This window comes from Emys orbicularis, chromosome 9 (genome assembly GCF_028017835.1).
Source record: "Emys orbicularis isolate rEmyOrb1 chromosome 9, rEmyOrb1.hap1, whole genome shotgun sequence".
NCBI lineage: Eukaryota > Metazoa > Chordata > Testudines > Emydidae > Emys > Emys orbicularis.
Genome location: NC_088691.1, coordinates 27827657 through 27854478, shown reverse-complemented (window position 1 = coordinate 27854478; position 26822 = coordinate 27827657). Strand labels below are relative to the sequence as shown.

Genomic DNA, 26822 nt, shown 5'->3' with positions numbered 1-26822 from the left:
GAACACCAGAACTGGATATAGTATTCTAGCAGTAGTCACACCATTACCAAATACAGGGGTAAAATAACCTCTCTACTTCTACTTGAGATTCACCTGTTTATGCATCCTTTTGGCCACAGCGTCCTGTTGGGAGCTCTTTACAAAGCCATTAGCCATGTATGCACAACAAAACCCTATCGATGCTGTGATAACCAGACCTTTAGCTGGTATAAGTTTGCCTATGCTGATAGACACCAATTGAGTATGGGGTCCTGAATGTTGGTTTAGAAAATATACTGAAAGCAATAGCAAATAAAGCACCAAACCCAGGATTGGAACTCTGATCACTGTTTGATTCTACAGCCAGTGCCTGTTCTATTAGGCCACAGTGCTTCCCAGCCAAGTCACTCACCCTCTTGTTCCTTAGTTACCTCATCTGGGGGGGGAAGCCTAATAATAGTGCTTTTTATTTATTTAGCATTTTATGTACATAGAACTTGCGGTACTCTACCAAAGTGTTATTAGTTGGTCTAAAAAAAAAGATTTTAAGTAATTTTGTGTGAGAGGCCCTGATCTAGGGCAGTGGCTCCCAACCTTTCCAGACTACTGTACCCCTTTCAGGTGTCTGATTTGTCTTGCATACCTCAAGTTTCAACGTATTTAAATAACTACTTGCTCACAAAATCAGACATAAAAATACAAAAGTGTTGCAGCACACTATTACTGAAAAATTGCTTACTTTCTCATTTTTACCATATAATTATAAAATAAATCAATTGGAATATAAATATTGTACCTACATTTCAGTGTATAGTATATGAAGCAGTATAAACAAGTCATTGTCTATATGAAATTTTAGTTTGTACTGACTTTACTAATGCTTTTTATGTCGCCTCTTGTAAAACTAGGCGAATATCCTGATGAATTGGATGTATCCCCTGAACGATGTCTGAATATCCCCAGGGGTACGTGTACCTCTGGTTGAGAACCACTGATCTAGGGGATAGGCTGTGGGGCTAATGCCTCTTAGATCAGGGCTATGTTCTCAGTTGTACCACAGATTTCCCATGTCGTCTTTTTTTTTTTTCCCCCCCCCCCCAAGTTACTTAAGGAAACTGAGCAACAGAGATTCCATCTGGAAAATGGCCCTGTGCTCCTCCTCTGTAGGCTGTGGGGAATGTATGTGGAGAAACCCTTTTATTGGGTCCTGGAGGTAGCTCTTTTCACTTGTGAAAAGTAGCCCAAGCCCGTTCAGAGGGTAATCATAGTATTCTCTATCACCATATTCTTTTATTCTCCATCACGTACTTCAATTACATCAAATCATACCTTATTTTTAAATAACGGCACCCACTTTGAAAATTGCTTCTTGCTACTGTTTTAGTGTTTGTGTTAAAAGCAATTTATTGAATGTGGTAATTTTAAAAATTAAAAATAGGAGCATCCATTCTGCTTCAAGGTGGTAGGTTCTTAAAATGTGCAAGAGAGACATTGTAAGTGCTCCCGTTTGCACATGTACAAAGATCACTTTTGCACTCTTTGTTGATCTTCAGGAATTTTTCTCTTATCTACAGAATGTAAGTTAAGGGTTGGGAAATTCTCCATGTTTGATGCTTTAGTGTTGTTCATTTTTATTGATGAATTACATGTTGACTTGCCTACAGCGTTAAACACAGATGCTTCATTTTTTACCATTGACTCTTTCTTATTCTTCTCAGAAAGCCAATGGTGGTGATACAGCTAAAAATTTATCTTAAGTTCCTCCTTCCAGTTCTCCACTTTTCATTTATCTGGGTTTGATTTTGTTCATTCTTGTTTCTCTTTGCTATTTCTATATGATTAATTTTTGCTTAATAACACAACTAAGCTGTTTCTTAGAAGGATGGTTAAATATGAGAAGCATAGAAAGGATTGTAGTTGTGGTCTGCAGCCCCCTTCTACCCCCTGCCCCCCCCCCCCCCCCCCCGTGGTCTGATTAAAAAGACACTGACTTTATTTTTATTTTTTTCCTTAATTTTTGCCAGTGCGAGCTGTTATTCTTATTATTTGCATTGGCATAACCCTCGGAAGCCTCAATCAGGATTGGGGTTCCATAATACTAGATGATGTACAGATATATGTAAGAAATGGGAGAGTCAGTCTTAAAAAGCTGTAGAATCATACTTTCCTACTAAATGTGATATATTTAAATTAAAACCCAGGCCAAACAAGGTCTTAGGAGATGATTATGTATTTTTTTTCCCAGTAAATATAATTTCTGCCAAGCAATTAACTGGATATGGACGCTTCAACCATTTGTTCCCATCATCCAACTACCAACATATGAAGATGCACAAGAGGATTCTGGGGCACTTATCATCTGTATATTGTGTAGCATTTGACCGCAGTGGGAGACGAATTTTCACAGTGAGTTTAAAAATTGTAATATCTTGGATCACTGAATGTTTGTTATTATTTTTTTTTTCTCTTGATGCCCTAAACAGCTCTTCCTGGCTTAAAAGAATGAACTTGTCATCCAGGAAGAAATAAAAACAAAGGTTATGAAAGGCTTAGAAATTCAACTCTTTCTGCACTACCTCTCCCAGAATTTCCACCTTCCCAAGCGCAGAGTCTGTGTAGTATACTTGTTTTGTCTTTGTATTTTTTAGAACAGCTCACCGCATCAGTGGACAGGCAACTGAAACTATTGGTCAGCTATCCACTTCCCCACATAGAACTATAGGAGAGTTGTTTACAGCTCAAAGCTCTGTGGCTTGTATCAATAAATATGTGTTATGTTTATGAGCTTTCTTGCTCAGTGGTGCCAGATTCCTGTGATATTCTGGGGTTTGGAAATACTTCAGATGTGTCTTACTTGAGTGAGTCTGGTTTGTTTTTAAACCGTCCACAGAAGTCCCTCACTAGCCTGCATTTTGCTAAGCTACACGCTTTGAAAAACTGGCAGTCTTTCCCTTATCTCTTATTAAAAACTAGATAGCAGATGCTGTAGTGAGGTCTCTTATTACTAAAGTTTCATTATTAAGATTATCTACTTCTTAAAAAATAAAAACTACTCATACATTTATTAGCATACTATGAAGTATAAAAAATAAAACTAAACTGCAGCTGTCAAAATAAGTGAACAAAATATATTTTGTGATGTTATTCCTTGCCTTTTATTGTGTGTATTCACTTACTAATCCACAAGAGTTGCTAATTCACAGTTTATCTTGCAGTTGTAAATCTGAATTTGTGAGGTTTTTATTGTACTTCCATGTTCAAAGGCAGCTTTTTTCCCCACCATAGAAAAAACATATACGTTATCAATACAAACCCTTCTGTTTTTATTTTAATCTTCTTTCTCTTTTATGCCTGTATTCCCAGCAACAATTACATGCAGTCATGTAACACATTTATCTCTGAAATTTTATTCACTTAAGTGGAATTAAATGTAAATCCCCATTACACTTCACATTATATTCAATTGTGCTAGCATATTGGGTTACACTTTTAAAAATGTACTGGCAAGATTCTCTCCTGTGCTGAACAGAGCTTTGGGGAGGCAGAGCCAACCTGGATCCAAAACAGTAATGCCCAGCAGAGAATTCCCCTGTACCGGGGACTTTTTTGATGGGTATTAGTGTCTAGATCAGGGGTCGGCAACGTTCGGCATGCGGCTCGCCAGGGTAAGCACCGGGCCAGTTTTATTTACCTGCTGACACGGCAGGTTCAGCCGATCGCGGCCCCCACTGGCCGCGGTTTGCCGTCCCGGGCCAATGGGGGCGGCGAGAAGCGGAGCGAGCGAGCTAGTCAGTGTAAACTGTAGGTGTTCCATGACATTGTTGTGTATCGAAAAACTATCAGAGGCTCAGGGCTGAGTCTTATCCCAAGACCTTGATTGGTGTAATTTGGTTGGAGAAATTCCACATTTGAAGTTTCATTTAAAAATATTGAAGGTGTACGAAACGGCTCAAAGGTTGGAATATTAGAATAATAAATCCTGGTAGGGATGGATTATTGATCAGAGATCCCCTTAGACAAATGTATTTATTACGTAGCTCTGAAACTTCATGTGGGTCTTTAGTCTATCAAATACGGATCATTTCCACAAATGTGATGTGTATATGATTTTATTATATAGAATAAAATGAGTTGAAAATATATGTGGTAGGTTCCTATATGTACCTCAGTTATTGCTGACCTGATCATATTGCAGAAGGTAATATTAACATTAGTAGTCTTCCCTTTGTGTTCCATGTTCAGATATTTTTGTCACTTTAAGAAATATTTAAAGTCCTGATCCTGCAAAGGCATCCACGAGCTTAGACTCGTATGTTCGTTGGAGCCCTCTTGTAGTCATTTCTTGCAGTCATGGCCCAGCGACTGTTGTGTTTTGTTTTGGATTCTCATCTGTCTAAAATATATGGAAATGTCTTTGCCTAATCTTTGTGTTTGTGTAATATTAGGGCTCAGATGATTGCTTGGTGAAAATTTGGGCTACAGATGACGGTCGTCTGCTTTCAACGTTGCGAGGACACTCAGCTGAAATTTCTGACATGGCTGTTAACTATGAAAACACATTGCTGGCTGCAGGCAGCTGTGATAAGGTAGTCAGAGTATGGTGTCTTCGAACCTGTGCACCAGTTGCAGTGCTGCAGGGCCATTCAGCTTCCATTACGTCCATACAGGTAAGGGATTACACTTGCTCCAGATTCCCAAGTGTCTTTTAAAATGGTGGGGAAGGGTGTGGAGTAACAATGGGAAGCAGACCTCTTTCACATCTAAGTCGGCAGTTCAGATCTGCCTCAGCTTGAGAGTGACCTAAAGTTGTTGCCATGTAACCACTTTTCTGTGGCTTGTGTAAAATCCATTGATTGGTGTAGTTCCTAGTGATCAGGTATCTAAAGGCTGTCATCACAACTGTCACCCTTTCGGCAGTCTGCACAGAGGGCTGTGACTGAATGGACGCTTTACTTTTTCAAAAAATATCTGTTTGCTAAAAGCTTTTTATTGCAGATCACTTGCATTTGATTTGCATATATCTTAATCTGAACTTCAGGAAGCTGTGCTGGAAACTGTGGCATATGTAGACAGAGGGCAGTATAACTGCAATGGTGTGGCACATGCAAGTGTGGATAAGGGGCAAAACTGAAATAGCATGGTCACTGTGTGCAAACTGCTCTAGTAGTACTTACGCTGTTACATCCTCCGTTACGTTACCAGCAGTTCCATTCTGTAGTGGCAGTGTAGTCTGTAATAGCCGATGAAATCATGTTACATTGTTGTAGTTGGCACCATGTTTAAACCAAGTTCAAACACAGTTCCCTAATATGGGAGGAGGCATAGTGCAGACAGAGCCTTATGCTACTGGGTTATAAATGGAAACAACTAATTTACACTGATACAATTTCATGTAGGTGGATGTTGAAAGGAGCACATACATATGAACACATAATTTGAAAACTAGAATTCATTCAGGAGTTTATTCAGTAACTGTTGGATGATTCAGTACTCTGTGTCCAAGGAAAGTCAGTTTTACTTCCGAGTTAATGGTTTTCATTTAAAATATTTGACTTTTTTTGCCATGTTATAATGAATCATAAAATGTGTAGCTTCTTTGGAGATTTATATACATGTACAGAATGCAAAAACTGGTTGTAATAGCTTTCTGTGACATTCTTATACAAGTTTACAATTTCTGTAAAGAAAGTATGCTGTTTTAAATTCGTTTTATTGTTTATAAGCAGAGCTTAAGCAATTTACGAGATACTTAGTTGCAAGAGCATTAAACTTCCTATCCAGACTGTGTCACCAAAGACAAACCCGTGGCCACAGGGTGACACCCTGGTAAAAAGTACCATTCCCCCTTTTCCCCCCCCAAAAAAAACAAAACAAAAAAACAACCTGCTGGGAAGTGGGAGGGTGCTCAAATTCCTGCCAGGGTGCTATCCTGGATCATACTGGATCCAGTGTCCAGTTTTCTATCAGTCTCTGCTAATGTGTGTCAGATAAAACTCAGCTGCTGGAAAAGAGGAGCATTCTCTCATCTTGTCCTGTAAGAAAGGAAGGTCTAGGCTACTCACCTTCTCCCAGCCTCCTAGCTTCTGCATGGCAGAGTGAGTGCCTTCGCTACTCAAAACATACACATGCTCCACTTCCTTTGTTTGATTTTTATGAAAGCTTAGATTCTGTGTGTTAGTCTTTTTATACACTCAGAGAAAGTTCATACTGTCAGTGGCAAGTAGTTTCTTTTCATAAGATACCTGTATTTAAGAGGGCAGGGAAGTCAGCTTATTTAACTGCCATAACTGTATTTTTAGTTTTCTCCAGCAAGAAAAGGAATAACCCGATACCTCACTTCTACTGGTGCTGATGGAGCAATCTGTTTCTGGCAGTGGCATGCCAATACAATTAAATTTAAGTAAGCTTATTTTGGTGTTTATAATCATTCAGTTAAAGAAGCAATTTATTTTAACTTATTTTAGAAAGTGTTGAAGCATGTGGAACCAGAGAGGGGGCAGTGAGATGTGTGTAGAGAAAAGGTGTGCGTTCTTTTTGGGGTAGATCAATGAAAAGAGAGCAGTTTCCCTTGCTGTTTATTCCTTTGCCTGGTTGGCATGATGCTTTCAATGAAGAACTCAATCTGCAAGTGGGTCCTTGATGCCATTCCCCAGTGCCTGATTGCTATACTGGTCTATGGGACAGTGTGGAGTCTGAGAAGCGGCGTGGGTGGGTAGCCACATAAGCCTTTGCAGCTATCTTAGGGGGTGTGCTTTCTCCTCATGTGCTGTGACTTCCACAGGGCTGCAAAGGATTGGTCCCTGAGTTCTTTGCTCTATGCTTTGCAAGCAATAGTTGTGGGATGTTTTCCTCACTTTTAGGCCCAAGGCCTGTATGTTTAGGCCCAAATTCTTCTCTAAAATGTGCAGGAATGCAAATTCCATTAACTTTAATTGGAGATGTACACCTCTTTAGATAGAATTTCATCCCTAAAAAGTGTGGGTTTGATGACATGCTACAGGCTGGTGGCTTGTCAGTTTCTATTTTAAGTGTTTGGCTTGTTGAATATAAACAAAGAAATTTTAAAAAGTTAAAAGATCTTTTTAACTCTCAAAAGTAGAGAGCATGAGTTACTTTTTTATTAAACTGATTTTAAGGGTATCTAGCTGATGGCAAACTTCAAGTTACAAATTCTGTAATAAAAGAACTTAAAATGGAAACACTGACCTTAATTTTAACCACGGAGTTACTCTGATACTGCTCGTCTTAGGGGACATGAAGATAAGGTCATACAATTAAAATTGTCATGTTATTTTCTTGCATTTAGGGATCGCCCTGTGAAATTTGCTGAGAGATCCAGGCCTGGGGTTCAGATATCTTGTTCATCTTTCAGCTCCGGTATGTATAGAAGTCAAGAAATAGCACTTCAGTTTTACTTTGTGTGTGTGTGTGTGTGTGTGTGTATATAGATATAGATAGATATTAAAAAAAAAATGAAGGTTAGCTTTAAAACAATCTCTGGTCCTCTGTAGCTACTGAAAAATAATGAAGACAATATATCTGGGAATATATTGATATTCTATAGAAGAAAGTTTGCTAATGATTTGAGATTTTTTGGGGGAAACAAAGTGATTTAAATTAAATATTCAGTGGCAATTTGTACATTTAAATTGGCTAATTCTTCAGTAGGAAAGATGATTAGGTTAATTTTGCCCTCATGTGGAAAGTGGGGAAATCTACAATTGGGAAGCATTAATTTTTCATATGGTCAAATCACAAAGTCCATATTTAGAAATCCCTCCTATTGACTTCAGAGGGAATTTTGCTTCAGCATGGTGGCTGGTAGAAAAGAAGCTCCATATCCTTTTAAATTTATCTTAATATTAAACTCTTTATTGCAGTATAATGTAAAGGAATTACTATTTAGATCCTGTCGGTGACATTGGTACTGTTATAAAACTCTGAGTCAAACTTTAACTCATTCCTGGATTAGGGTCCAGGGTTTTCTAATTTTATTTTTTATATAAGATCTGTTTCCAAACTGGGAAGTCATGTTGTTCTCAGCCTGTATTTCCTGCCACTGTTGTGTTCATGGCTTTGTTCAACATTTTGTGGTTCAAAAGAAAATATATTTTTTTTACCTTCCTTTCCCTTTTTAAAATCTTTATACTTTTAAAGAACATTCTATGAACTTAAAATTGGATAGAAAACAATTTGATATTGAAAAGATCATGTGTGTTCCCTATAATAGATATCATAGGCAGAGCTGGGAGCACTGCCTACTATTATGGTAGTCTGACACTTCCCATTATAAAATCCTATTTTATTTTTCTGTTGCTTATAACTTTGCTAAACTTTAAATTTTCTGTCCTTAGGTGTTTTTAAATTTCAGCCAACATAGTTAATCTGTTTCTGAGAATGAGACTGGGGGAAAATACAGTATTTTGCCCGTGTACAAAAAATTCTGGTGACGTTTTTGTTGAAAACCTCTTTCATGCCCCTCCATACTTTGGAGCGCAGACTTGAAATTTAGCAGGGGTGTGGCCTCTGTGTCAGAGCTGTTCCTTTTGCTATCCCTGTGAAAATCTGCCCAAATTGGGCCAAATCTGGGGGGAAAAGTATATGATTTAGTTAATTAGACTGTGTCATCATGCAGATGCTCAAGGTGCTGAATTAAAGTTGTACAGGCCTCCTTAATTTGGGCATTTCCTAACTTTTGGGTCCTTGACTTTGCATCCTGAATAATGTTCTTTTGACATTTTTTGTGTGTAATAGTTTGTCATGTAACATAGATGATATTGTAGATTATAAGTAACAAAACTAATCCCAAAGTGTCAGGGACTTGGTTCAATAACACTTCAGTCACAGGGACATTTTTTGTGGTAATGTATGTTTTCGTGTCCCGCTGTGTCTTTCAAGATTTATAGTCTGTTTCCCTGTTTTGATCCAGCCTTGTAGCCTGCAAGAGAGAAGATATCTTATTGTGGTACTTACCTTCAGAGTGAAACAAAATCATTTACCTGTAATTATCTTTATCTGAAATTGCTAGCCTGTTTCAGGTCCACACTAACCGTGCCATTTCCCCCCATGAAAGTTAGGATTTCAGAAATCACTAGAGCACTTTCACTATCACAAGTCAGGCGTCCCATACTGAATAATGACTCTCTGTGTGACACTGTCATCGGAGAACAGTCATTACAGGAAAATAGTTTACGCTGTCAGGCCCTGATTCAACAAGCATGTGAAGTCACTTCAATAAGAATTTGCTTAAGTCCTAAGTGTTTTACTGCATTTGGGCCTAGAGATTTGCAAACCATTCTTTGCCTTTTATTTCTGTGTATTGGTCTGGCTGATAGAACTGCGGTAGACTTGCTGTAACTGAATGCTGTATTTTGAAATGTTATCCTTGTTTGTTCAGTAACAGGTCCAGTAATTTCAACCCTTCTTTAGCAGTAAGGAGATACGTTGAAGTGTAAATGGTCTCAGAAGGTGCAGATCAGGGAAACATTTAAACCAAGATTAAATGTTTATGAACAAGTTTAATTCCACTGAAAATCCTCAATTTAAAACTGTGAATTATGCTCTAGCAGTAACACCATGCTCACAAAGTTTTTAGTTCCTTTAGTGGCTTTTCTTCTCACAGAAAATACTGTCTTTCTCAGGTGGCATGTTCATTGCAACAGGTAGCACTGACCATGTGATAAGAATATATTATTTGGGCTCGGAATCGCCAGAGAAAATTGCTGAGTTAGAGTCCCATACGGTAAGAGCTGAAAGAGAAATTAAATCTCTTTCCATTTTTAACTCACCCTGGGTATTTAGGTTTGGTCTTGTAAATCCTGTTGGACTAATTTTCTGTCTGTCTTTGGTGATGGGGGGCCGTTTAAGTACCTTAGTATCTGAGCACATGACAATCTTTAATATATTAATCTTTATAACAAACTTATGAGGTAGGGAAGTGCTATTGAACAAACACCTGCCAGGGATGATAATACTTAGTCCTGCCGGGGACTGGATTAGAAGATCTCTCGAGGTTTGTTCCAGTCCTGTGATTCTGTTCTATGATTCTATTATTCCCATCTTACAGATGGGGAACTGAGGCACAGAAAGGCAAAGTGACCTGACCAAGGTCACACGGGAGGTCAGTGGCGAAGCAGAAAACCAAAACTGGACCCCCTACGCTAGTGCCTCAACTACCTGACTACACCCTCACCCCTTCATTTTATTTTTAAGTATCTGACTTTAATATTGATATAGATCAGAAATGCCTGTAATGAGAGAGAACAAGTGTTCTGGTTTTAGGGTGTGAAATCAAACAGAGCATACAAGTGTGGTTTCATTTTGAAAGAAAACTGTTAAGAATCCTTTTTTATTTCATGTTTTAACAAACAGCATTTTTTGAAAAATGTTTTAAATATCAGTCTGTCTTTAACGAAGTTATGAGTCTCAGTGGCTTTTGTTATAACTGTTGAATTTCGATGAAGGCTGATAGAAAAAAATGGAAATTGCTAAACCCAGCATTAGAACATTTCTTAATACCCATTTGATATTGAGCCCTGGCAGTGCGCTTAGTGGTTGGACAGCGCATGTTAACATCACATGTTATCTATATGGTTACTGCTGGCTGCTTTATAGCCCCAACCTTGCTCCTCTTAACTGCAAATTGCTGTCAGCATGTTCCTGAAAGGATGAAACATCAGGGACTTGTTCAGGATAAATCTTCATTATTATTTTTCTTTTAAATTATAGTCATCCAGTCAGGGAACAGAATCAAAACCATATGATTAAAATAAGCTGTCAGGAATAGTGAATAAGAAAGGCACGTGGCCAACATGTTATGTGAGCAATCCATAAGCTGACACTTGTTTGCATGAAATAGTAATCAGAAATATGAATAGTGAACAAATTTGTAATAATGTGTCTATATCTGAACAATTCAAAAATGGGAATATGGTTGAAATTTGAGGAATAAATTGATCTCAGATCCTGAAATAATCGGTCCAAAAACACCAGCAACCATTATGGTTTTGAACTAAAATGCAGTCTTCCCCAACCTCCTTGGGAGTTGGCACTCACTGGGCCTCAGTAGCTGAGAAAGGCTCTGGTCCTAGCAATTCCCCAGTTATTGTGAGTTCATAAAATATACAGGCTCCCAGCCTTGATTCCACCTCATGCTCATGGCAGTATAGCTATATCAACACATCTGGGAGTGTGTGCTGTGACAAATATGCATCTTTTGCAGCACGCCCCCTCACAAGAACAGGTAGGAGTTTAGTAGGGAGATTGTGATTTTCTAAGCCAGTTTTCTTCCCAGGCTGCTCCAAGGGCAGTACAATAACTAACTACTACTTACTAATGGTATAGATAGATCATAATGTCTAGTAATATTTGTTTCTGGAAATTTAACTCCAAATATTTTTACTTCTGTATTCTGAAATTCTATAAGATCCAATTTGACTAGTTTAAAAAAACTAAAAAGAATTCCAGACTTACAAAATGCTTTCTGCTCTGTTTGTTTGTTTGTTTTTAGGACAAAGTAGTTGCAGTTCAGTTCTGTAACAATGGTGACAGGTAAGCATGTATTCTGGGCTTTTTCCAGTATGACATGTTGTTGTTGTATTTAATTTTCCAAACAACTTTTTGAGAAAGAGTCTTTTGTTTTATAACAGTAGTCATACTTTACACAGGGTCCTCTCATTTTAATTGACTTGTCCAAGGTTATATAGCGAGCCAGTGGCAGAGCCGAGTCTGGATTCCATGTCTCCTAGTGTAACTTCTGGGGAATTCCGCGCCAAAAAATTAATTAAAAATTCTGTACACAATATTTTAAAATTCTGCATATTTTGTCAGAATAACTCAATATAGTCATGCCAGTTTGTTGTTTTGGTAATTTATTTCAAAATACCTGTCAGCAAGTATGTCTGCAACAATATAGACAACAAAAAAGATTCCCCCGGGGTAGAGAGTTAAAGAAACCTCTACGACTGCCCAAGTCCCGTTTCTCTGTTGTTCTTTTGTCAGGTGCCTCTGTCTGGGTGTGTCATGTGCCAGTGGGACACATCTTGGGGGGAAACTCTGCGCCTCCAGTCTTTTAGTCAATTCTTATTTTTTCACCCTGCTCTCATAGGGTTACTATATTTCAAGTTCCCAAATAAAGGAAGCTGCCTGGGGGATGAGGAGTTGGAGGGGGGGATAAGTTTGGGGGATGCTGGAGGGTGTATTTGGTGGTGCAGGAGGGGTCTGTGTACTGGGAGAGGGTATTTGGGGGATGCTGGAGGGGGCTGCGTGGGGCTCCCCAGACCAGAAACACACACACACACACCTCCCGAGCTCAGCTGCAGGCTCCGCTCTGCACAGCTTCATTACTGTCCTGCCAGGGGAAACGGTGCAACCCTGCCCTTCCTCACCCTTTGCCAGAACTGGGTCTCCGAGGCCCACTCCCGTCCCCGGGCAGATGAGGATCAAGCCCAGCAGCCAGAGCGTGCAGAGCCGTAGGGCTCCATTCCTGCTAGGCCAGGTGCTCCGCTCACTGCAAGCTGGGGAGCCTGGCTCTGCTGGGTCCAGTGACCCCTAGTAGTGGCCAGCAGTTATGCATCACCGATTCTGCGGGGAAAAATGAAATTCTGCGCAGAATATTATTTCTGCGCAAATTCTGCATTGCGTGGTGGCACAGAATTCCCTCAGGAGTAAACCACTAAAAATAGTAAGTTCTTTTTTTTTTTTTTTTTATGGTTTAGAAAAAACAAATCAGGTGCTCAGTTCCGTATCCTTATTTCTGTTTAGTAGACTTGTACTCCGCAAGTAGCGTTATTGAGTACAGTGGGATTACATAAGACAATAAAAATGGGCATGCTGGGTCAGAACAACAGTCCATCTAGTGCAGTATCCTGTCTTCCGACAGTGGCTGGTTCCAGATGCTTCAGAAGGAATGAACAGAACTGGGCAATTATCAAATGATCCATCCTCTGTCGTCCAGTTCCCGCTTATGGCAGTCTGAAGTTTAGGGGTACCCAGAAGAAGGGATTGTGTCCCTGACCAGCTTGGCTAATAGACATTAATGGACCTATCCTTCATGAACTTATCCATTTCTCTTTTTTTTTTTTTTTTTTTAAACCCAGTTGAGCTTTTGGCCTTCACCACACCCCCTGGCAAATAATTCCACAGCTTGACTGTGCATTGTGTGAAGAAATATTTCCTTATGTTTGTTTTAAACCTGCTGCCTGTTAATTCATTGGGTGACGCCTGGTTCTTGTATTTTGTGAAGGGGTAAATAACACTTCCCTGTTCACTTTCTCCACATCATGCATGATTTTATAAATCTCTATCACATCCCCTCCACCCCCCTGAGTCATCTCTTTATTAAGATGAACATCATACTCATGGAATGTGATACTATTCCACACGACTAAGGGTATTGGAATCTGGCCCTAAATGAAAGATTAACAAAAACGGTAGAATTATCATGGAGACACAGGTTACCCACTAAGTAAACTTGACATCATACTTTAGAGGGCTGTGCTGCTGCAAAGTGCTTAGCACCCTCAGTCTTCGTTGAGTTTAACAGGAATTGAGGGTTCTAAGCATCTCATGGGAGGTGCTCCATGCCTTGTAGGATTAGGTTCACATTGAGTGACATGTCTGTATTTTTTGTAATTCTAGTAGGACCAACTGTGCCAGTAAGCCTAGGTTTCTGTATATCTCCTAACATTAATAACTTTTCAGCTGGAAATTGCATCAGGTTAAAACATTTCATCTAGATTGTCAACTCTGTGGCTTTAGTCACATTAGAGCAAGTTTTTAAAAATGTGCAAGTTCTGGGGGTTTTGTTTGCTTTAGTGCAGACTAATACCCTTAGAGCAGTGGTTCTTAACCTGGGGGTGCAAGATACCCTTTCTGGGGGTGCGAGACATGTCAGATTTTTTTAGAAGGTAAATCATCAAAAACACAAATTAAGCACAGGCATGTAAGTACAACTACTTTGTTTCATCAAACCTATGTATTTATTAACATTATACTTTCTTTTAACGATTACTGTAATATACAAACAAAAAATATATCTAGGTTTAAAGAACTGACCTACTTCAACGATTTTTGATAAGGGGTGCGAGAACATATTTTGAGAACCAAAGGGGTGCAGGCTGCAGTAAAGGTTAAGAACCACTGCCTTAGAGCAACGATGTTTCTTACAGAAAGCAGGGTCAATGCTTCCTGGAACTCCAGAGAGCACAAGGAGAGTGGTTATTGTACCAACCTTGCAACGGTCAGCCAGCTTTGATGGCTATTTCAGAAGAGGTGAGGCCATGACCACAGCCCCTATTTGGAGAAGCTACCACTGGCAGTAGTGCTTTGTTAATGTAGTTCTTGAATTCAGATGAGCTGTATTTTTCCCATTTCCTACATTGAGACACAAAAGAGGAGGCTACTTGTGTCCTCTTCCCCCACTATTCATTGCACAATCCTCCCTTTGCATTTAGGCACAATGCAAAATTCTTTCTTTTCAAAAGAAATGTGCTTGGATCAACATCCTAGTGATGCAATCAACAGTGCAGCTGGCCAAAAGAACTCATGAACCCAGTGTGATACTGAATGAAAAGGCAGTTTTATTTCCCCCTTTTTCCCTTTGTTGTTTGTTTTTTAAAGATGGTGTGGGAAGGCAATTAATTTAATTTAGACTCTAAATTTTTGTTAATTTAGCATTTCATATTTAACAAAAGAAAGGAAATTAAGAACTAAGGCTCCCTTTTTGTCCTGACCCGATCATGTACTGATTTCACTTCTGTAAGAGAGATATTGGGATTAAGAGGGCTATTTTATTTTTGTATCTGATTTAATAGAAAAATATGCCCCCATTGCATAGGCTTCTTGGGGGCATTTCCATTCGTGTTTTGTTTTTTTTTTTTAATTTTTTTTTTTAAGCGAATAGTTGGCATATTTTAAAACACTTTCCAAACGGATAAAAGTGCTGATATGCTACTAGAAGACAAGAACAGCAACCGCTACTAACTGACCTAATTCCTTGACGTCTGATTTCTTCTGTCAGGCCTATCTTGGGCAATGGCTTGAGTAAGCAAATAGTCCTTTCCCATGCCTTGAAGTTCAGCAAAACAGAGTTCTGAAAATCATGCAAGAGAAGCACGTTTTTAGTTACAAACATGCTGCCTCCCGTCCCCATATATTTAGATGTACGTGCTGTTCAATGAAGCACCTTAGCTGATCTCAACTTTTGGGAGGTTCTGTAAGGAAAGATGTACTGTGTAGGGGTAGCCAGGAAACTCCCCGTCCCCCATGTTTTTGGCTCTGGGATTTGTGTTGGTTTGTATGTAAAGGACAAAGCAGAGGACCACTCTTCAAGAGAAGTGGGAGATGCAGTTTATCTTCATGTACAAATGTCAGATTACATCTGTTTATAAAATAGATAACAATTCATTTAAAACAAAAGCATATTTCATCCCTCCCATTTCAGATATATTGAAACTTACCTAAAAGCAGCTCTCAGTTAATTGTTCTCCTTGTAATCAGCAGCAGAGAGCACTACAGTCCAATTTTTCCCACAAGACTACAGATGCTCCATGTGTTGCTTAGTATTCTTTCCACATTTTTTTGGTCGTTTATGTACACTTTTTTCCCCAAGTGTCATTGTGTGGAGGAACTATATTAATAGAGTTTAATATTGTGTAGCAGTCTTAATATTTCCCAAACTGAAATACCTCTTGTGTGTCTGGCATGAATTATTATGAATGCCGGTACAGATTTTTAGTAAGAATATTACCCTGTGTACTCTATTGTGGATCCATATTACAATAAGTAAAGTAGTTAATGTACGTATGCAGCATCTGCTCTCTAAACCCCCAGCCTTCTACTGGCTCCACTTTTGCAGGACCAGGATTTAAAACCTTAATATCTTGGCTATCATTCCTTTGGTATGTTTTATTCACATTTGTTTGCTGTCCTCTGACAATGTCGCTGGCACTCTGCAGAAAACTAATATATACGCTGTCCCTACCTGCAAGACCTTTTGATCTAGAAGATAAACACTGGAGGAGAGTTAGAGAATAAAACCAAAAGGCCCATGGTAGAATTTTCAAAAGTTCCTAAGTCCAGCTCTGCACTACAGATCTTTGCTGGCAAGGCTCTGTCGGTCAGGGGTGTGAAGAGGTGTGATTTCTGACCAACGTGGCTGTGCCAGCAAAAGCTCCTACTGTAATTTATACTGGCAGAACTGTGCCCTTTTTGCCAGTATAAACTATGTAGACCGTAGGAGTGCTTTGCCTGTGTAGCGAGCTGGTATAGTTATACCAGCAAAGTGCTCCTAATGCAGATCTGGCCTAAGTGATGTAGGTGTAAAAGTCTCCTTGAAAGTCCTAAGTCACTTAGACACTTGCAAGTTCCCCACTCAGCCTATTATATTGATGCTTTTAATATAAAATCCACAACCCCCTGTTTAGATTATAGGAGTAATGAAAAGTCCTTGAAAGAAAATAAAGTCAAAGTAAAGGAAGAACCTAGCATAAGTGTATTTATAGGTGGTTTTTTCCCTTCTTTCTCCGTTACAGTAAGAATTAAACTTTAAAAAAAAGAAACTATCACTTATTAAAATATAATTGTGTAGGCTTGCATTTTTACACGGAAAGCTTCAGGTGAATTTTTTTTTCTTAAGAGTAAAAAAATTGTGCTGGGCATCCTTGAATTAAATGTACAATACTTGGGGAATTTCTCTATGACAAGAAAAACTAAATATTGTTTCATTGATGACCATGACAGTTTTATGTAGGTGAGTGTCATTTTATTAAATATTTAACATTTTAACCTAAAATAGCTTGAAAAATAAAGCTGTGTACATTCATCTTCACAAACAGCACTATTCATTGGCAGATTTGGGCATAATCTGTACAAATGTTAATACAGTATAATTTATAGTAGAACCTGGCCATATATTTTCTTTTCTGCTGCCATTATAAACTGTTTCAAGGGATTCACTGATGTCGTTAAAAAGAGAAAGTGCAGCTTATATGAAATACAACATTGAATTCGCTCCAAGGCCATCTGCTAGCTGTAACTGTAATTAATCTTGTGTACAATATCTAATAGAAAATATATAAACTCATTGTTTTCTCATTACACTCTGGAACAGAGATGTACAAACAAAATAGAAAGAAAGATTAAATATTCTCTGGCTTTGATGCTGACAAATTACGTGACTTATTTTTTCCACATTTGTCTACAGCTTAAGATTTGTCAGTGGGAGCAGAGATGGAACAGCAAGAATATGGCAATACCAGCAGCAGGAATGGAAGAGTATAGTCCTGGATATGGCTACTAAAATGACAGGGTAAAAGAAAGCAAAACAGTAATTTATATTGTGTCATCATCTATGTGTAAGAACAAAACCTTTCCAGCAACTAATTTGAAAAATGTTGTATTTTATATTTTGAATTAATCTCTGTGCATGTAGTCTGATGTGTATTGAAAGTGCTGTGTCCTTGTCCATTAAATGACAATTCTTCTGAACATTTTAATTAACTTTGAAATTAATCTGTTAACATATCTACTCAGCAGTTTCATTGCTCTCATGGATGGCACATTCTTCCTATTTAACATAAGAAACTAGAATGTTGAATAGTCTCTCTCTCTAGGAAAGAAGCTGTAGTGCAGGGGTGGGCAAACTTTTTGGCCCGAGGGCCACATTGGCTTTGCAAAACTGTATGGAGGGCAGGGTAGGGAAGTCTGTGCCTCCCCAAACAGCCTGGCCCCCACCCCCTATCCGCCTCCTCCCACTTCCCACCCCCTCAGAACCTCTGACCCATCCAACCCCCCCTGCTCCTTGTCCCCTAACCGCCCCCCCGGGATCCCACCCCCTATCCAACCCCTCCTGCTCCCTGTCCCCTGACTTCCACACCCCCGCCCCCTGACAGGCTCCCCGGGACTCCTACACCTATCCAACCCCCCCGATCCCCGTCTCCTGATCCCTATCCACACCCCCGCCCCCGACAGCCCCCCCGGGACTCCCACACTTATCCAACCCCCCCTGTTCCCCAGCCCCCGACCGCTCCTCCTCCGTCCCCGAACCTCCGCCCCATCCAACAACCCCCTGCTCCCTGTCCCCTGACGGACCCCCCCGCCCCTTATCCAGCCCCCCGGCCCCCTGGCCGGAGCCAGACACGCTGCCGCGCTGCTTGGCAGGAGCGTGCAACCGCGCCGCCCAGAGCGCTGCCCGCGTGGCGGCAAAGCAGCAGGGGAGGGGCCGGGGGCTCAACGGCTGGGCAGGACGGTCCAGCCCGCGGGCCGTAGTTTGCCCACCTCTGCTGTAGTGGAACCTCGCTTGTGTGCAGTTTGAGCTGCACATTTTATAAGACGCACAAAAAAAGTGTGGTTTCTCCCACCTATCAGTGAAGATTCAATTGTAGTTGCTGTAGTGTGGCCTTAAATTCCAAAGAGTTCTTTATTTTTTACAAAATATGCCATATTATATTTATTATATACTATGAAGTATTATAATAAACATTAAAACTAAACTAAGAATTGACAAAAATAAACGAAGTACATCCTGTGATTCATCTTGGTGTTGAATCATATGAATTCAATAATTTTTCATGGATCACCCCGTCATTAATGTATAGTGAAGATTTTCTGCAATTACAGTTAGAATGCTAGTGAATTAATGTTTTCAGTAAAAGGGTGTGAGGTCATTCTGGAAATCGTCTTATATAGTTGAAAACAAATGGCAGAGAGCAGAAAAATGCTGAAAGGTCTGAACTTTGTTCTTTTATTTTTTTCCATATTCTGTCCCTTTTAAAATATATTTTGGGATTTCTTTATTGTTTCATCTAATATGGTTATAAGACTTTTATCTGAATGTTTTCATAGTGTTTCTTAACATTATTTTTTTTGGAGATGCAACATGATGTAAGATTTGATATGCTGGTTGGGTTTTTAATTTTTAGGGTGGGTTTTTTTGCTTGTTCTTCAAATGACTTCAATAAGTAGCCCAGTATTAGAACAAACACAGGCATAGAAAATAGAGATGGAAAAGACCTGCTGGACAATTCTGTCCATTTCCCTCTGCTGTTTCAGAAAATATATATGTATCTCTCAAAAGTTACATGTGTAGCACTAAACATCTTTAAGGTGGCCATCTAACTATAATTTAGATTTATTTAACCAGTAGGTATTCGTGATGGAGTTTACTATAGCAAATAACAGTGGTGGGTGTTTTAAAAAAAAAAAAAAAAGTGCCTACGGGAAAAAGGGGGAAATGATTAATTTTCTAGGAAAAAGAATGATCTGTTACATAGAAAAGGAAGTGAAACTACTTCAGCTTTTCAAAGAGAGTGAAAATCTTTCAATATAAACCAACTTTTCCGCAGTTTTGTAAATATGTTATGAATTCCAAATGTTTATAAATTGCATGGATGTGCATGCATCTCTCAAATTTCCACAGTTTCAAAACAAAAATTTATTTTAAGACTAAAGAGAGAAAAATTCTTCCTACCTCAATTGTAAGCTCCTTGGGGCAAGGTCTGTCATTCATTATATGTTTGTACAGCACCTAACACAATGGAGCTGAAGCTGGTTGCAGCCTGTAAGTGCTGCTGCAGTGTAAATGTTTAATAATAGTAAGAGCTGGTTTACTCAAATAGAGAAGTGAAGGATTAAGGTTAATGTCAGATGTATTTAATATTTCCTGTATCCTGCTTCCACCACAACAAAATATATTCTAGAATTGCATGAACCATTATTTATTTTCAAATTCAATCAAACTTCACGGTCCTGTTATACCCAATAGTATACAGCAGGGATCGGCAACCTTTGGCACGTGGCCCATCAGGGAAATCTGCTGGCGGGCCGGGACAGTTTGTTTACCTGCAGCGTCCGCAGGTTAAGCCGATCGCAGCTCCCATTGGCCGCGGTTCGCCGTTCCAGGCCAATGGGGGCTGCGGGAAGCAGCGGCCAGCACATCCCTCGGCCCACACCCTGACGGGCCGCATGCCAAAGGTTGCCAATCCCTGGTATACAGTATAGTGGTGACAGCCAATCTCCCACTAATTTCCAATTGAATTGCTACTGAGAGGTTTTGCTATAGTTACTGAGGTATGATTTGTACTTTTTCAATTATGAATTTCCACAGTAACAACTTGGTATCTGGGGAGGACAAAGTAACTAAACTGAAGGTTACTATGGTGGCTTGGGATCGATATGATACCACTGTCATCACTGCGGTCAACAACTTCCTTTTGAAAGTGTGGAACTCGACCACGGGACAGCTTCTTCATAGTTTATCTGTGAGTAAAAATCCAGTGTATATTTCAAAATTCTGTACTTCTGTGTCCAGAACAAGATTAAGGGCTGGAGTCTGCCATCCTTCCAGGCACTAAGTAATGTCTTACTTCTGAAGTAGGTCAGCTGTATGCTTCTCCTGAGTCCTGGTTTAAGGAGTGTGTATTATGGGGAGAGAGGAAATTAGCATGGTGCTGCTGCTCTCCAGCAATTGCTGGCTGACATAAGGGCTTCTTAGGGCCATAGCCAGCTTGTATTAAAGTAGCTCCAAGATCAGGGAGCTGCAACTGTCCTCTTTGTTGGCCTCCACTTTACCTTTGCCCAGCTGGGAATCTGGGCTATGAGATAGTGAATGATAGTAAACGGAGCTAAAAGTCCTCAGAACAGTGACTGAAGAGTGATACAGTTCTAATCTGATACGCTTACATATCACTGACCTCAAAATAAATATGTAGTTGCACATTGAGCTGTTCTATAGAAACATTACTTTCTTTTCCTACTTTGCTTTCATCACAGGGCCATGATGATGAAGTTTTTGTTTTGGAAGCACATCCATTTGACCAAAGGATCATGCTTTCTGCAGGTCATGATGGGAACATTTTTGTTTGGGACCTTGACAAAGGAACAAAAATTCGCAATTACTTTAACATGGTAAGAATTGTCAGGGAATATTTTCACATTTGTATGAAACTGGGCTTTAGGAAGGAAGGATTTTAAGAATTATTTTAAGAATAATACCAAGTCATTTGGTAATCGATCATGTTTACATCTCTGAAAATCAATGGAATGTTTTTGACCAACTTTTTCACAATGGAGCTTTAAGGGTGTTGGCATTAAGTTTTGACATTAAGATTTAGGAAAGATGGGACACTAACTTAAAACTTAACTGAGAATTGTAAATGTTAAAAAATAGCTAAATGGGGGGGGGGGGATTAGTGAAATTCCATTTCATTGGTGTGAGATGGATCTTATATTAAATTGGGACCTATAAACAGAATATGTGTGCAGTTATATAATGATATTTGAAGAATCTGAAGTATGGCTGATTAAATCGTCATATTGAAGCTAGTCTAGAAAATATATGTTTTAAAATGGGTATGCTGTGTTTGTATGTTACAGATTGAAGGCCAGGGCCATGGTGCTGTTTTTGATTGCAAATTCTCGCCAGATGGACAGCATTTTGCCTGCACAGACTCACATGGGCATCTGCTATTATTTGGTTTTGGATGCAATAAATATTATGAAAAGGTGGGTTGACTGAATCTTAGACTTTTCTGCATTTTGGGCTGGTTTTGTTTGGGAAGTGTTGTTTATGGTACTTCTCTCATGATGAGCTCTAAATGGTACTTGAATTATGTGGCAGTCACTGGTTCTCTAAATCAAAATCTGCATGTGTTTAAATATCCCACAGTAAATTTTCTTTTGGTAGTGGGAATAGAGGATGTTTGGCAAACCTGGAGAGAATGTGACTGCACTACATGTTATTAACTTAACCTGGCAAGGAAAAGTGTCACTTTGTGAAAAAGCAATCCGAACACCAAAGAAGGTCTGTAGGCATCTTAAGGAAGAGAGAGGGGTTTTATTTGATCAAAATGTGTCACTGCTATTCTTTTAAATTTTACACAAGTTCTTTTCTCCAACATAGGTGGTCAGTTGGTGTCATGTTCTGCGAGATCCAATAAAATCCTTTCTTCTGTGTGCAAACTGAACAGAAAATTGACTAGATAATTATTGTTCAGTGATGCCTTTTTCTACATCAAAGAAAGTGATGAGATTAACTCATATAATAAATGCTCCAGATTTCTTTTCTTAGACCTCTGAAAATTAGGAAATAAAGAGGTGTAAGGTACAGGCACTCCTGAAATTTAACCTTAACTCTGCCCTCTGGAGCTGGTAGTTGCTACTGTGAATAGTTCAGTAGGGTGGAGCCATAGGTAGACATGAAAAACAACACAAACAATGGCACATTCTTGTAGTCATGTTCCAAGTAGGTATTGTGGCATTTATCTGCATGCACTTTGGTTTCATTCACTTTGTTATGTACATGTATTGAATGGAGCAGGGATCAATTGGAGCAGATTGGAAGAGCTGTCAGTGTGATAGGAGGAAAGGTGCACATGTACCTTGAGAGATCAAGTATGCCTGATTTCATTGCTGAGTTCTGTAGTTTGTGTCGGTAGCAGCACACAGGGCTCTTCTTGCCAGGGGGATTGTCAGCCGTTCGGTGGCATATGTGATTTTGGTCTCCATAGCTTAGAGAGGGATACATGAAGGCAATGTCTCAGATGTAATCCTCAGGGCAAGGGTAAAGTAGTCTGGGGTGGTCTGTGCGGAGTTAGGCTCAGTGTTTGAGTGTAGGCCAGGTGTAGGTAACTCCTCTTTGCTAAACCCAGCCTAAACTCAAGTTTTGCCTAAGCAAAGAGAAGATGTTAGACTTTGCCCTAAAGTGCTTTTGTATCCATTTATGTGAAATAAATGGATCCAAAGAGACAAAGGTGTAAACATGGCCATGAAGCTGTCCAACATGAGACAGCATTAAACAGGGTTTGGTATACAGAGACCTCAGCCTGCTTAGTACCATATCATACGTATAATTAAAAATCCTTTAAAACCTTTTATTAAAGATACAGAAAAGGGAACACAGAGCTTTTTACATGTGAAGTATTAGTAGGGCCATACCAAATTCAAGGTCCATTTTGGTCAATTTCGTGGTCATAGGATTTTAAAAATGGTAAATGTCATGATTTCAGCTATTTAAATCTGAAATTTCATGGTGGTGTAATTGTAGGGGGTCCTGACTGAAAAAGGAGTGTGTGGGGGGTGCAAGGTTATTGTAGGGGGTTGCGGTACTGCTACCCCTACTTCTGCGCTGTTGCTGGCAGTGGCGCTGCCTTCAGAGCTGGGCAGCTGGAGAGTGGCGGCTGCGGTAGCTCAGCTCTGAAGGCAGAGCCGCCATCAGCACCAGCACAGAAATAAGGATGGCGCAGAAGTAAGGATAGCATGGTATGGTATTGCCACCCTTACTTCTGCGCTGCTGCCTGCAGAGCTGGGCCCTCAGTCAGCAGCTACTGCTCTTCGACCCTCCAGCTCTGAAGGCAGCAGCGCAGAAGTCAGGGTGGCATGGTATGGTATTGCCACCCTTACTTGTGCACTGCTGCTGGCGGGGCGCTGCCTTCAGAGCTGGGTGCCTGGCCAACAGCTGCTGCTCTCCAGCTGCCCAGCTCTGAAGGCAGTGCAGAAGTAAGGGTGGCAATACTGTGACCTAACTTCCCTGTAAGCCGCATGGCTGCACAGCAGCCTATTTAGCGCCGCGCAGGTGCTCAGGGAACCTGCCTAGAGACCTGCTGCAGCCGGGGAGGGGGCACCTCTCCCCCGCCTCAACCTAGCCTGCCTGCGGCGCCCCTCCACCAGCCCCAACTCTGCTGCGGCCCAGACCTGCTGTGGCCGGGGCACCCCTCCCCTGCCCCAGTTCTGCCACAGCCCGAACCTGCCGTGGCCAATTCTGGCGCAGCCCGGGGCGCCCCTACCCCGGTCCAGACCTGCCACGGCGCCCCTCCCCTGGTCCATACCCAGCCCTGGCCAGGACCTACTGGGGGAGGGGTGCCTATCCTGCAGCTCCAGCCCCAGAACTGCTGCGGCGGAGAGAGGTGCCTCTCCCCACCTCCCCCCCCAGCACAGGTGCTGCTGCGGGGAGAGAGAGCTCTCTCCCTGCTGTAGCCCCGAAGCACCCTCCTGCACCCCAAACCCCTCATCCCCGCCCCCACCCCAGAGCCTGCATGCCCAGCCGGAGCCCTCACCCCCTGCACCCCAACCCTCTGCCCCAGCCCTGAGCTCTGTCGCACACTCCGAACCCCTCGGCCCCACCCCCACCACATGAATTTTGTTATGTGCACCAATATTAAGGTGATGTGTCACACATCACCTCCATATTGGTGAAGATAACAATTCATTCCACACCTGGGTTGGAAAAATTAGAGGGAACACTGATCGTGGACCCCACCCCTCCCCTCGCCCACACACACACACACAATATCCTTGTGACACCTTTGCAACTCCCTTTTGGGTCAGGACCCCCAATTTGAGAAACGCTGTTCTCTTCTGTGAAATCTGTATAGGGTAAAAGCACACAAAAGACCAGATTTCATGGGAAGACCAGATTTCATGGTCCATGATGCGTTTTTCCATGGCTGTGAATTTGGTAGGGCCCTAACTATTAGGTAAGGCTTTCATTTTAATTATAACCCTTGTTCCCTTTCTCTTTAGCTGGAGAGAGTTTTAAGAAGGAAATTCCCTTGTCTTGAGCGTTTTTTAGATTATATTAAAGATGGTGATAACTGTCCTATTGGGGAAAAGAGAAGAATTTTTAGTTGAGACAGGCTGGAGGTCTCATTATTGTTTTTATTCTTAAAATCTAATCCCATTTCCTAGAAGACAAAACAAGAAAAGCTCACACAAGAGGGGTGGGGGGGAGGGGGAGAACAGCAAAGATTAGAAAATGCTTCTTCTGTCTCTTGTGTTGACTCTCACTTGTAACCTCACTGTTGAAGAAACATAAGCACAGAACATGTTATCAGCCAATCTGAGACCTGGCAAACTTGTACCAACATCGGGTGTTTAGGGAATTACAGTTAGCTGTCTTTCTGGTCACAGGTTTACAGGTGTGTTGCAAAATATATAGTCTTGGCCAGCTAAGCTGGACTTCAAAGACAAAAGGAAATGGAAGGAAAATGATGTGCTCTACAGAGTGTGTGTGTGTGTGTGTATGTGTGTGCATCTGTTCTAACATCCCAGGTGATGTTTGGGATGAAGCTGGTGGAAGTGGTGATGTCACCTGGGTCCCTGTCCAGTCAAGATGTCTCTCAGGATTAGGATGAAGAAGGTGTGTGATCCCAGGAGATGGTGGAGGTGGCAGCCATAATATTAAATCCTGCTGCAATGTTTGTTGGCAGACAGCTGCTGCTTCTAATATTTCCCAGAAATCTTTTCTTTTTAAGACTCCTAAAGGGGAGTGATGGGCAGACTAGCCTACCCTCTCATTACTTGGTTTACTGATTAGGCCTAATTTGTGACACATCAAATTTGGTTCACTGATTTCTGATCCCACATTTCACTGTTTACCAGGCATGATCTTTATACAGTCCTTAAATTATATCAGTAGGCCTTTTTGTTTGGACATAATTCAGTCTTTTTTTGTTGTTGTTCTTACACATTTTTCACCCCATCAAAATGCATTGTTTCCCTCCTTCCTCCCCCCCCCCAGATTTAGTCAGGGGTATTTATAGTGTAAGTCATGGACAGGTCACCGGCTGTGAATTTTTGTTTGGCTGTGACCTGTCCATGACTTATACTAAAAATATCCATGACTAAATCATAGCCTGAGCTATCAGCACATTGGGGAACCATTCAAAGCGGGCAGAGTTAAGGTTGCATTGTGAATTGAGCATGTACCTTAACTTTGTATGTCCTGATTTTCAGAAGTTTCAGTGTAGCCACTCTCCCCATTCTGGAAGAGCATGAGGTACCACTGGGTAACTTTAACTTTGAGGGAACGAAATTCTTGGACATTTAATGTTCTTGGTTTTCTAAAAATAATTTTTCTGCATCCCCATGCACCACAGCCCAGCTCTCCCCTTCCATTGCCTCTGGCTTCTTGTCAATGATTACTCTGATCGCAGAATGCATTGGCTTCATGTTAGTTCCTTTGCTCCCCCATCGTAACCTTGTCTCTGGCCTCTCTGCTTGTCCAGTGCATCCATGTTCTCCCTCCTCAGCCCATCCCTGTGATGAGGCAGATTTTGGCATGGGACCCATAGATAGAGGAGCTGGGGAGAGGATGCACGCAAGTTCAGGGACTACCATGAAGTCATTGGGGACTTTTTTGAAGCAAGGGGACAAATATGGGGGCATGTATGTGGAGGATTTTGGTGGGACAGAGCTGAAGCCCACTGCTCAGACAGCTGACATCCCTTCCTTTGCACCCCACTCCTTCCCAGCACTCCCATATTTTCCATCACTGCTCAGATGCCTCTCTGCTGCTCTTACACTGCTCCGACTCCTCTAATATTCTCTTCATCATACCCATCTCTGACCACCCCACCGTGCCTGCTCCTCCAAGGCCTCTCCACATGTCCACCTGCTCCTTCCTCTGCTTTGCCACTCAGTCCATGGCCCTGGTAAACTAGGAAGGGCTGTGGGGAGGGATGGGGGCATGGCTGCGAGGAGTGACATGCAAGTTGGAGGCAGGAAGGGACAGGAGGAGCCCCTTTCACTGGTGGAGGCAGCATCCAGAAGGTGGAGAGTTCTGGATTCCTTCCCCCTTATTGGTGAGCCTCGGCGCCCCCTCCTTTAACCTAGTTGAGCAGTCACAGGGAGCTGGGGAGGGAGGGCATAGATGGCTCCAGTTCCCTTCCTCCGAAGTATGTCACTAAAGAAGATGAATTCCAGCTTCCCCTCCTTATTGTTTCTGCTCCGTCAGTGCTTCTGAGCTCTCAGAAAGGAAAGGTCCTATTGAGGATGATCCTTTATTCATTGAGGGATCATAGAAAAACTACTCTTTTGGAACCCTAGTTATTTGTCAAAGTTCTAACCAT

At 41.1% G+C, this 26822-nt stretch overlaps 1 protein-coding gene across 1 annotated transcript in view; it reads left to right on the top strand.

The window, feature by feature from the left end:
• BRWD3 (bromodomain and WD repeat domain containing 3) overlaps positions 1 to 26822 on the top strand; it is an 83873-nt gene that overhangs the window by 19564 nt on the left and 37487 nt on the right. The window contains exons 7-16 of the mRNA XM_065411275.1: positions 2225 to 2385; positions 4425 to 4646; positions 6279 to 6379; positions 7286 to 7356; positions 9621 to 9721; positions 11489 to 11529; positions 17183 to 17287; positions 20084 to 20237; positions 20749 to 20883; positions 21352 to 21480. Coding sequence (XP_065267347.1) covers positions 2225 to 2385; positions 4425 to 4646; positions 6279 to 6379; positions 7286 to 7356; positions 9621 to 9721; positions 11489 to 11529; positions 17183 to 17287; positions 20084 to 20237; positions 20749 to 20883; positions 21352 to 21480 — 1220 coding nt within the window. The remainder of the gene's footprint in view (positions 1 to 2224; positions 2386 to 4424; positions 4647 to 6278; positions 6380 to 7285; positions 7357 to 9620; positions 9722 to 11488; positions 11530 to 17182; positions 17288 to 20083; positions 20238 to 20748; positions 20884 to 21351; positions 21481 to 26822) is intronic.